The 12,500-nt window shown below is 40.0% G+C and overlaps 1 protein-coding gene across 1 annotated transcript in view; it reads right to left on the bottom strand.

Moving 5' to 3' along the window:
• The window catches only part of LOC138006460 (eukaryotic translation initiation factor 2-alpha kinase 3-like), a 27,698-nt gene extending 20,772 nt beyond the window's left edge, over positions 1 to 6,926 (bottom strand). Inside the window, exons 1-6 of the mRNA XM_068852798.1 lie at positions 6,665 to 6,926; positions 6,464 to 6,593; positions 4,674 to 4,745; positions 2,661 to 2,777; positions 1,874 to 2,010; positions 866 to 1,206 (exon numbers count right to left, since the gene is read on the bottom strand). Of these exons, the coding sequence (XP_068708899.1) occupies positions 866 to 1,206; positions 1,874 to 2,010; positions 2,661 to 2,777; positions 4,674 to 4,745; positions 6,464 to 6,593; positions 6,665 to 6,780 (913 nt within the window). The 5' untranslated portion in view covers positions 6,781 to 6,926. The remainder of the gene's footprint in view (positions 1 to 865; positions 1,207 to 1,873; positions 2,011 to 2,660; positions 2,778 to 4,673; positions 4,746 to 6,463; positions 6,594 to 6,664) is intronic.
• Between the last annotated feature and the right edge of the window lie 5,574 nt (positions 6,927 to 12,500).

Below are 12,500 nucleotides of genomic sequence, written 5' to 3'. Positions count from 1 at the left end.
ATTATAAAATAATAATTGGGATAGTACACACACTCTCATTGGTCAATAGCTGTGTTTAGATGAGAGTATGGAAACACGTCTGTGACATCACACAAATTTTCATTGGTTGTGTATTGTCAGACAAGCATTTTGATTGGCTGGTAGGAAATATGAGCATTTATCAAAAAAATCTGTGTCAATCAAAGAGGTAAAAAACCAGCATTTTCCTTCATTTGTCGAATTATCTTTGAGGAATATTTTATAAAAGCAATAGAGGATTTTTTTCCGTGTTTCCATAGCCTCATCTAAACACTCGGGGGAGTTGGGAGAATTTTCGACAGTTATACAAACCCCTCGACTGCGTCTCGGGTTTGCATAACTGTCTCGAATTCTCCCAACTCCCCCACGTGTTTAGATGTGGCTATGGTAACATGGAAAACGTCCTCTATTGCTTAAACACAGCAGATTTAATAATAATCTAAATTTACAGGAGATACATGTAGATTATTGATTCAAGCATATTTTGTCAGTTTACCTCAGCTACAGACCAAGTTCTTAAATGTGAAAAACAAGTTAGTGTAACAAAAATTTTATAGTTTTTTGACAAGTGGCCATCTGGCATTTTGTTGATTACAATAAATGAGAGCCCAATCTCAGACTTAAAAGATTGTTGAAAGTTACACCCGCCAATGTGACACGACCCATCAAGGGCACCAGAAACAGCCCCTGCAGGGGAGGGCTAACCTGGCCTGAATGAACCCATCAAATCCGATAGTTCACCAGGCTGGACTCGTACGAAGTTTAACTACACATACAAGCTTTTAACTGCAACAAAGTTTCTTGACCAACATTTTACTCACTAATTTAATTTGTTTAAAAACCTCACCTACGTACAGAACAGGCCCCTGAGGAAATGTTTGTCTGGAGGAGGAATCAACAAGTTCTGGCATGACCTCTCGTGAAAGAAGAGTCACCGGCTGAATATACCCGCCACTCAGCCTCCAAACTGCCGCTACCGGTGCTTCAAACTGGTGACTCCATAATACTACTTCAGTTTCTTTTGAGCCTTGTGAGTGCACAGCAGCAACCAGGCCATTAGGAATGGACACGCGTAGGTTCCAATTGACAAACCCTTCCTCATCTTTGGCTGAACAGTGGCAATCACCACTGTCACTTAAAATGGCCTCCAGAAAGCTAATATCATGCTGTCCAACAGAAAAGTTCCACCTCAAAAAAAAAAAAGGACAGAAGAACAGCAGAATTTGGGCAATTCTTGAAACTCATTCCTGTGTAAGAGTGCCATTACCACATCACTACAATAAGTGCATCTTGTGGAGAAATAATATTATTGGCATTTCATATGGTACCATCGCATAGCTATTGAGTGATTCAGTGTTCTAGAGTCAACCCTTCTATTACTATTACGTGTCTAGTCCCAGCTTCCTGGGCGAATACCCTCTAGAGGGTAAAGGAACTTCCGACATTAAATGAGGTGTACCTTGAAGGTGCAGGTGCAGGGATGGCACAGTGGTGAGAGCATAAGCCTCCCACCAATATGGCCGAATTCGATTCCCAGTCACGTCATATGTGGTTTGAGTTTGTCGGTTCTCTACTCTGCACCAACTTGAAGAGATTTTCCCTGGGTACTCTGGTTTCTCCTCTCCTCAAAAACCAACATTTCCCTTTATTTGCATTTATTGTTAATTTCAGCTTACAGTGTCCCCAATTTGTGCTCCAGCACTAGAACCACTAGACACTTAAATAAAGTTCCTTTCTCTCTCATTCCTCTCTCACCTTTACCTTTGTTGAAACCTGTTTGAACCACATGAAAGAAATACATGAAAAGAGCAGTCAGAAACTTTGCGGAGATGAGCGTTTCTATCAAAGTAGATACCTTTCCATCCCTGTTCTCTGATCCACAGCTCGAATGGTCTGCTGTATTCGTTTGAGCACAAGAACATCACCACCTTGAATGTGACCCTCTCCAGTCTCGGTTAAGTGACAACCATCAGCAGAACATACATAACGCACCTAAAGAGGACACACCAACTCTCTTTGATTTTCCATTATCAGTTACAGGTACAATGGTATTGATAAGACAGTTCACTGTACTAGGGGGACATGTCCTAGGAGTAAGAGGGAGGGCTAGATCTATACACCTACTCTAGATACAAAACCTGCTATGACAACTACCTGGATTTCTCTTTCCTGTTCTCAAATTGGACAGTCCGCAATGCAAGCTCTAAGTACTCCTGATGATTCACAGTACATTATGAAAATCAAGGTTGTTTTCTCTGGCATAGTTGGCCGCTTTCTCAGAGATTTATAGTCTGGAAGTCATGTTTTACACAGATGTCACAACCTGTGTCTTAACAACACTCTCTCTCCTATACTTCTTTGCATCAACTAAAAATAATGGATGTCATCAGCTGAAATGGGTACTTGCTTACATCTATGTCAGAATCTAGCCAAGGGCAAAGTATTACAATCCTGTCACACGAGTCAGGATACTTGGCACTTAATGAAACCATCTCAAGAAGTACATGGTCGTGCATTGTCTTCTCAAACATTGGCCCTATAAGATTGTTTCTTCTTCTTCTCCTTTGCTTCCAGAGCAACTGTCAAACACACTTCAAATGTGAGATTACTATTAGTTATGAAAAACATTCAGTAAACATTACCGTCCCAGATGAAGGATTAATCCCACAAGAGGTTGCTTCCTTTCCACCAACCAAGATAGATCCATCTGGAAGTTTGTAGAACGAGCCAAGAAGTGAATCAGCAGTAAAAGGAATGGGCTGAAAAAATATCAACATTGCCAATAAATTCTATTAAAGTCAATTTAATGACCAAGAAATGAGAGGTTACAGATTTCCTATACTTCACCAATTAAAAAAAAAGGTAAAGTCTGCTTTTTGAGCCAGTAGGCCCATTAGGCCGGCGCTCATCTCTGGTTTCAGTAGCATGAAGAGACTAGGAGTATTTCTACTCCTCCCTGGATGGGATGCTAGTCGATCACAGGGTTACCCAGGGTTCTCCCTAGTTTTGAGCACAACATGTAAGGGACCCTTTCAAACCGGTAAAGCATTTGGTTAATGTTGGACGTTCTGCAAAGGATAAGTGTCTTCTGAGCGTTTGCAGGCGGTAATAAGTGCTCTTACAAGCGGTAAATTTTACCGGTTACCGCCTGATAAGGAGAACCCTGTTACCCCCAGCATTAAATTCGCCAGTACCCATTTATACACCTGGGTGGAGAAAGGCACCGTGAGAGTAAAGTGTCTTGCCCAAGAACACAACACAATGTCCCCGGCCATGAGGCCACTGCGCCTCCCAACTTCAGCGATTAACTTGGCCATTAAAAGGGCATTAATTAACCCATTGACTCCTGATGGTTCCTCATTGATAAGTAAAATTGTCTGGCGTCAGACAGAGTAAAATGCTAAGTATAGCAGGTTCAGGGGTGACTGGGTTAAATTAATTAATTAATAATAATAATAATAATTATAATTATTATAATAATATTAGTGCTCGAAATTAACAACTAAACCCATAAATTTGGTTGCCCTGATAAATACTTGGTTCCCCACTGGGAAATCCCCTACGATTAAGTGTATGCCACATTGAGATACAATCACATGGCATTGGAGCTTGAGTATCCCATAGTTTTAAGTGTAAGTCTGGGTTTCAAAATGGGAAGACATGGAATGAGCAATGAGAAGTCACACAAGGCATGCAAGGCTCTCCACTACATGTATATACAAGATGTGCCACGACCTCCTAGACTAGCAGAGAAAGGAGTACTCGGGGAAGCCATGATTTTAAACTTTTTTGTACAGAAAGGACATAAAGATATTTTTAGATTTTCTTTCTTCCCCAGGATAATAGTTGAATGGAATAAACTTCCAGAAGAAACTGTTTCCAGCCAATCACTCTCTACTTTTAAAAGCAAACTCTTGTAGCTTAACTTTTACCAGTAGTTTTTAATGGTTTTTTAATGCTAGTTTTAGCTTTTACTATTATTTTGCACATTAATTTTTAGTACAATAGTTTTTTCATCATTATTTTATAGTTGGGGTGATGTCCTAGAGGATTTTTGCCGACAAAACGATATTTAGATTTAGATTTCGATCTCCATCGCCAGCTACCTGTGAATTCTCCTATCTGACATTTTTTGTAAAAGCCACAGGTATTCAAGACACAGGGAAATGCTCAACAGTGGCGTATCGTTACCTTCACACTTTTATCACACATTGACCACAGAAAACCGTCAAGTGGGTCGGGTGATGCTTATTTATACACTTTCTATTTTTTGCAGGGTCGTCTGTTGTTTTTACTTTGAGCAACCAACCTTTTCATGTCTAACAAAAACTAGTGCCCAGGTAAACTTTCTGGTTGTCTGGGCCGACCAGACCACGGCTAATTTTCAGCACTGTATTAATAATGATTATACATGGAATTTTTGAAAGTTGAAACACAATAACATTAAATCATAAATGTTTCTAGTGTTCATGGTTTTCAGATTTTTACAGTAAAGCCAGGGTATGAAAGTGGAAGAAAATTGTGTAAAAAGGTAGAGCTGCATCTTGCTTTTGTGGCAGGGATGTGAAGCAGAAACTTGACCAAAGCTCAAGGATACTGTTGATGATGATCAATGCCAAAAAATCTATGTTTGTTCATGATGACAGTACACATACCTCTACTTTGTCCCCTTCAACTTGATAAAGTCCACCATCCAATGATGGGATCAGACCTACATGCTTTGCCATCTGAACAAACAGAATACAGTATCTAAAGATTAGTATTATTTATTTTATGATGCCATCAAAGCCATGTTGAAGTCCACAAACAATGCAAAGTTTCCATGTACATGTTTACAATGTAGGTACCATAAACCATTCCTGCTGAGAATCCAGTTACAATATTATGTAATCAATTTCTTTAAATCTCAAAGCACAACTAGTGTTAACCCTTGGTTAATTTGATCCATTTTACACTGCATGTTTAATAATAATAATAATAATAATAATAATAATAATAATAATAATAATAATAATAATAATAATAAATTATATATAATAACCCCTTTATTTTGTATAGTGATAATTCCAAGGTTCAAAACTGGTTTACAATGACAAATTAAAAACTAGATTATAAAATTATGTATGAAAGAATAAAAGTGAATATTTACAAAAAAAAATGTATCTATAGAGAGGAGTATAGTCATGAATTAATCAATAACAATCATAACAAAATTAATTAATTTTTCAATTAATTAATTAATTAATTAATATTATGATTGATAAACAAAAACAAAAAATCAAACAATAAATAAATAAACATCAACAAAATAAACCCATGAGATATCACAGGTTTTGAACATATCATGCATCACATATCAAAATCGTGCACCAACTCAAGGCAATAACTAGTCAGGATATGCTTGTTTGAAAAACCAGGTTTTAATAGGGACAGTGAGTGATTAACTCAATGACTCCTGGGTGTTCCCCATTGATGAGTAAAATCGTCTGGCATTAGACAGAGGAAAATACTGGCAGTAAGTCTGGCCAGTTTTGGCATCAGGCGTCAAAGAGTTAAGTAAGCCTTTGTCGTTTGAATATAGATATAGAAGAACATGACCAGATATTAGGAGGGAGTGGATTTCACAGCTCAGGCCCTGTGCAAGAGAAAGCTCTCTTTCCATAAAAGTTAAGACTATAATTAAGAGGGCTTGGACAGAAGATCGTGGCCAGACGACCTTAGCGTCCTTGAAGATCTACGAGGTTTGATTGAGTCAGACAAATAGGACAGTGCACAGTTATTGAGAATTTTGAAAGTAAGAAGTACAATCTGATATTGGATTCTTTATTCAATGTGTAGCCAATGTAGGCTATGCAGAATTGGAGTGACATGTTCGGATTTGTAAGAAAAGGTGACGACTCTGGCTGCATCATTCTGTACCATTATTTTGTAGGTTTTGCACTGAAGATTGACACAGGCCATAAAGAAATGAATGTGTGGTTAACTTATTTTACATTACTAGCAAAAGAATTAGTCCACATTAAACGCAAAGGAACTCTTCTTGAGTAACCTGATATACTCTGAACAATTTAAGAACAATAAATACCAAGTGGTTTTTGACTCAGGTACCCCACATTAGCACAAAAATACCATAATAATAACATCCTTACAATATAAATAAAATTTGCCAAATTAAACTATAACAAGAATTTCTTTCTTTATTGTTGTATACTAAAAATGTTTACTTTCGGTGTGTGTATTGATATTTAATTAAGCTTATACTTTTTAAATACAAGTACAAATCCGGGGGATTCCCAAACAACTAACAAGTTCCCCGTGTTGATTGAGATACAGATCGAGGCTTTCATAAAAATGCTCTCTGGAACAATTCACTAATTTCAATGTGAGATAAGAGTTCTTTGAAGGGGATAGTCGAGGCAATTATTGCTACATCCTTGTAGAATACCTCAATTGAACTGAGACTGGATGACAGCAACGGTCCATGAAAAGGAGGAAGTGTCCACAGGAGCTTGCCATTGTCTTTGGTGTCTAAAGCGCTCACTTTGCCATCCAGAGTACTAACGACAACTAGCGAGCTGCAACAAGAATTAAACAAGTAAAGGTTGGGGAACTGAAATTTGAAAATACAAGACTTTAACTCCCCTACCACGAGCTTCTCCGAGCAGAGAGACCGCTTGCCTTCTCGCCGTCCAACTTCCCGTTAACTACGACAAACGTCGCCATAAATACGACAAACGATGCTGAGGCATGGAAAATGTTCATCCTTTTCGCAGGACCATCTTCAAGTTTGTTTCCCTTACAAGGCGGCGGGAAGACTCCTCTTCTCGCAACCAATAATTGTTTTTAGGTTATCGCATACATAAGTGGCGGAACGTCCGCCATGTTTCTTGTAATGTTCTAATCTTTCATTTGATTGGTTGAAAACGTACATGACGTAAGTTTCAGGAAACGTGGCGAAATTTTGTAGGAGTCCAACGTGTTTTGCAGTGACAGCATTTTTTTTTTTTTACCTTTGGTTTATTTTTATCTCTGCCCCGTGTTCCAGAACTTTCTCTAATAAAAGCTATGAATGCCCTTTTGCGGACTGATATCACATCGAAGAAAGTGTCACTGAGAAAACCATACCGCCAACAACGATGACGACGACGGTGTTCAAGAGAAAATGACAACGAATTGATATCATCATGCAGTTAACAGAGTCCTTCAAAAAATCGTTCGAAAAGGAGCATTCATATAGCCCAATATAATTAAAGGAATCCAGGTGGCCCTCGGATTCTAGATCCCAGCTCGTGGATTAGTGGATCCCGAATCACGAGTTCCAAGTCCAACTCATTGCCGATTTCAAGCCTCGGGGGACAAGGTACGAGTCTGCAAATTATGGGATTAGTAACTATTCTTGGGTTTCACTCACGTGATCAACAGTCATGTTTTTCAACGAAAACGAAAGAAGACGTTAGCATAATAATAGCTTTCAATTCCCGGAGGATTGGATCGGGACACCAACATGGCCGCCATTTCATCGTTTGGGGACATCAACATGGCGGCCGTGACGTCATGTGAAATCCAGGAATTGATCCACATAGTCAGAAACTTGTACCTAGTCCCCTTCAGCTTGAAATCAAGGAATGGGTTCCATCAAAATGAATCCTGGATTCCAAACAATGGATTCTGGATTCCAAAGTCTCACATTTGCTGCCGGGATTCCATATTCTGGCTTCCTTCACATCGAGCGAAATGTTCGCACGGAAAAGTCGGCCGCAACCACCGCATGAAATGGTAGGAGGGTTCACTGGGTTTTGAGTTATTGCTTTTCTCTTAACTCTCTTCGTCTCTTCACGCTGCCTTCTGTTGTTCTGAAAAACTGCTGTTTTTTTCATGAATAGTCCTTCTCCAAAGATTTCTTTCTGTAGCTTCCATCTCCCAACTTTCCCGGGTCGATTTCGGTCTTCTTCAAGGTAACCTTGAGCTGGTCTTTGTAGCGTCTTTTTGGGGCACCTCGTGGTTTTTTGCCAGATGCAAGTTCAGAAAAGATGATCTCTTTGGGAAGGCGGGAGTTTGGCATCCGTTCAAGATGTGCAGCCCATCTTAGTCTTTGTCGGGTAATGATGGCTTCTAGGCTTTCCATATCTGCTCGAATGAGCACTTCGTTATTAGTAATTCGGTCTTGCCGCTTGATTTGCAAAAGTGATACGTGGAATCGTTCAAGTTTTCGGATATGTCTTCTGTTGAGGAAGAGATGACTACAGCGCGGGGCGGACGATGTTGAAAAGAGCAGCGTCCATTCACTATCGAAGATCAATACTCGCGTTGTCATTTGGAATCTCTTGGAGCGTTGCCACCAGATTGATGGAATGAAAAGCGTAGGGGCGAGCACGCATCCTTGTTTTAGCCCCCCTGTGATTGGAAAGTGTTTCGATAGGCCGTTTTGATGTTGGACTCGGCCCATCATTCCGTCATTTGGGCAGCCATAGTGTTCAAGGACCTGCCACATTGCTGGCCTGAGGACGCTATCGAAGGGTTTCTCAAGGACTCGTAGAATATCATGCATTCCCAGTGGTTTCTGTTGTTCTCTACACTTCTCCTGCAAGGATCCGTCTTGCAGAGAAGATCATGTCGATGGTTCCTCTGTTGGCTCTAAAACCACAATGGCTTTCAGGGAGAATTTCCTCTGACAAGATAAGGAGACGATTGAGAAGGATTCATGCGACAATCTTACCTGTGATGGAGAGAAGGGAGATTCTGCGATAGCTTCCAAATACACTTCTGTCCCCCCTCTTGTATATGGTCACCACAATGGCAACCTTCAAATCGGATGGACCTTCTTCTTTCTCCCAAATCCGAAGAAGTAGGAGAAACATTCTTTTCTTGAGAGGCGACCCACCATGTAGGATCAGTCCCAGGGGGATGTTATTGGGCCCGGGTGCGGATGGATTTCAGTGCAGCTTTGAAGTCTTGGTAAATAGGGTTTCCAGACATCTATTGTCAAACCGGATGTTGAGGAACGTTTCTGAGGAACACCCGGCAGTCTGACTATTATTGCAAGAGAGTAAATAATAAGCTTTGTGATTAAGCCAGATCTCCAAGCCAATGTTCAGCCCATAGAAAGTGTATCCTCCTTCAAGTACCTTGGCTCCATTAAAACCAGCAATGGAGATTGTTCCAAAGATGTCCAAGCATGCATAGCTTTATATAAACAACGCATGATCGAACTGAACCCCCCCCCACGTGGAAAGACACAAGGATGTTTCTGTGGCACCGAAGATGAAATTGGTTAAGACCCTACAATAGTGTGGACCAGATTATTACTGGGTTGCCGTATGGCAATCCCAGTCGGAAAATGGGTAGATTATTTTTTTTGGTTTTTTTTTCCGTGTCGGTAAAATTCTTGCCTGTCACTCCCCTGGTAAGTGGTGTCTTTGTGCATAGAGCCCTCTGCGCGTATTTTCTTAGGATCGAGAGGGTAGTGGAAATGCGTAGATTTCTCTGTTGGACACAGGAGAATCATTAACTTAGCCTGCAATGGCGTCGAAAGTCATGTAACGCGAATGGCGTTTTAGTGGATCTTTGAATAAAATATACCCTTATGAAGCTCAATAATGGAAAGTCAGTTGGATAAACCAGGCAGGCGGTGAAAAACCAACACCTGGAATCTCAAAAGCGACGAGTAATGGACTTCGACAACAATCTATCGCCCGTCGAGCCGAAATCAAAGTGAGCTGTATTTTAAAAATAATATTTAACCAATTGTGACGGTTATGTAGAACACTGAAACCAAATGGAAAATTCTCTGGTAACTTATGGGTTCAACAAAGACAGAGGACGATTGTGATCAACAACTCTGCACAGTCTTCACGTAAAAAAAAAATGGAAATGTAACAGCCAAGAATTATTTGAAAGAAAGCTTGTCGTGTATTTTGTGCTTCATTACTCAAGGAAAGGGTTCTTCATGGAAACGGTTTGATCCTGAAATTTAGTTTGTTGCAATATTGCGCATATTTGACACGATTGAGTTTCTTCTCTTCACGCACGTAATGAAATAGAAGGGGTTTTTGCCTCTAATAGCAAATATGTTGTTTGTTTCAAAAAATTGTTCGCTGGAAAAGGTGGCCTTTATGAATTCATCATGTTTTATGATATGCGAGCTTAACTGGATAGTTTTTTATGGCAATGGTAAAGCATTTTCTTGTCAAAATGAGGTTAGCGTCTTCTGGTGTGTCAACTGAATTAAATCGTGAGTTTGTATTTGCCGTCTGCCGCGTAACCTTGATTTCCACTCTCAAAATTACCTCTGGAACCTACTTTTTGCGTAGAATAAGCTTTTAGAATGATGTTTTTGTTTTGCATAAAGCAAGCTAACAAAATATGTACCTTGCTGAGTTCGCTTTTGTTAGCGTTCATAGTATTTTCGGTCCGATGCTTCTGTTTCGTGAGGGGCATATTGTTTTGGTCTCCCATCCAGACACTAACCCCGCTGAATGGGGATAAACTTCAGTGAACTTTGGTATTACAAAGCTGTCAGATGCTCAGAGGGCACGCTTAAACTTGTGGTGAGAAGAAGTTGTGAGGGAACTCGAAAATTATCAACATGTCAGCCCACAAGCCAATGTTTCTCGCTTCTCTTTTATTTGTTATTCTTCAGAGACTGGAATGCTGTAGTTCAATACCACACAATTCAGTGCGTTCTGATTTTCTGTAACACGTACCACAGGCAACCCAGTGTATGCTTCACGGAAGCATCTCGTTATATGGAGCTGAGGCATGGACTCTTCAAGTGAGAGATGAAAGGAAGATCCAATCAGCAGAAATGTGGTTCTGGAGAAGAATGATCCGTGTTAGCTGGACGGAACATCATACAGATGAAAGTATACTTTCCGAACTTAACACCGATCGTGAACTCCGTGCTTTAGTCAGAAAGCGTAAACTCGTGTATTTTTATTTTTATTTATAAACTTCGCCAAAGACAAATTGGCAGGAGAGATCTCACAGAACTAACGTTCCAATAACGAGACTCCTAAACATCAAAAAAAAAAAAAAAAAAAAAAAAATCTAGTAATATAATTATACGATTCAGAACAATTAATTAACAACAGAGTTTGACTAGTAATGCAGTTAGTGGTCTGGTCATATGACATTTTATGCAGACACTTTTGAAAGTTTGCGGAACTGCAGGATCATACACAGTTAAAGTTAGATCTACGTAATGTTTCCTTAACTTAGTTTTAAAAACATTAATAGATTGGGTATTGTCCCTCAAGTATTCTGGAAGTGTATTTTAGCCATGTCAATAGAGCAGGTGGTTGCCAATAGGCCTTTTTCGATATATTAAAATTCAGCTTGCGTGATAGTGTTGTAGTGAGGACAGTGGATGACAGGTAAATAATTTTCACATTCATTGCAACGTGTTTCTATTGTTTTTGTCCTCACTGCCTCACCATCAAGCTGAATATTTGATATTTCGAAAATGGCCTTATTTGACCAAAACTGTTTTGCAGGGAAAAGTTTGTAGCAAAAGAAAGAGAGGACGCCCACGACTTAATTACGCGGACAATATTGCCAAATGGTGTAATCGGTCCATTGTAGAGTGTTACAAAACAACTCAAAACAGTTCAAAGTGGAAGAAATTAATTCAAGAGTGCTACAAGGGCAGCACGGCTCAAGATATGAGCTTAGCTGATTATAATGATGATTAAGCCAGTGTTTTTGGAGGCTTAGCGCGGCTTTAGTCGGTGTTTTTCGGGTGTATTCTTTCAATGTGATGGCAACGTGAAAGTTGCTGGTAAATAAAAGGTGGGCATGGATGCTGGAGCGTTTAGTAAATTTATCTACCAGATATTTAGGTGCGAGACCACTGAAACAAACGATTTAATTAATAGCTTAAGCGTCTCTTTGTCAAAGCTTTCTTTAACTCTATTTATTTGATATAGCTTAGAAAAACAGGAAGAGACTGCTTTTCAAATATGACGGTCGTAAGTCAAGTGAGGATTTAGGATGACTCCCAAATCCTTGGCTAAGGCAACAGGTTTTAATGTCGCACCAAGAAATGACATACTGGGGTTCTGTGGTAGCCTGCTTAACATCTGTCTGGTTCCAAGGAAGAGGAGTTTGGTTTTATCTGGGTTTATGAGTAAATGGTTCTCGTAGCACCACTGGGCTACGCTGGGAAGATCTTGTTCCAGCTTTTCGATAGCTGCATCCAGCTCTGACAGCGGGAAAAACAGGAATAACTTCGAATCGTCAACGTATGATTCCAGGTTACAAGAGCTAGGTGCTAAGGGTAGATCATTCAGATAAATACAGATGGCAGTGGTGATAAAATCCCTCCTTGAGGAACGTCATGGGTGCTGATTGGCAGAGTGTACGAGTGGGTAGTAGTGGAGTATCGGCTGGATAAGTAGCTCTTGAACCAGTTGACAGTCGAGGGTAAGGCTCCTACGATGGACAGTTTGCGAAGCAGCCTTGCATGGTCAATGCTGTCAAAAGCT

Source organism: Montipora foliosa, chromosome 6 (assembly GCF_036669935.1).
Source record: "Montipora foliosa isolate CH-2021 chromosome 6, ASM3666993v2, whole genome shotgun sequence".
Taxonomy (NCBI): Eukaryota; Metazoa; Cnidaria; class Anthozoa; order Scleractinia; family Acroporidae; genus Montipora; species Montipora foliosa.
This window is presented reverse-complemented; position numbering and strand designations above follow the sequence as displayed.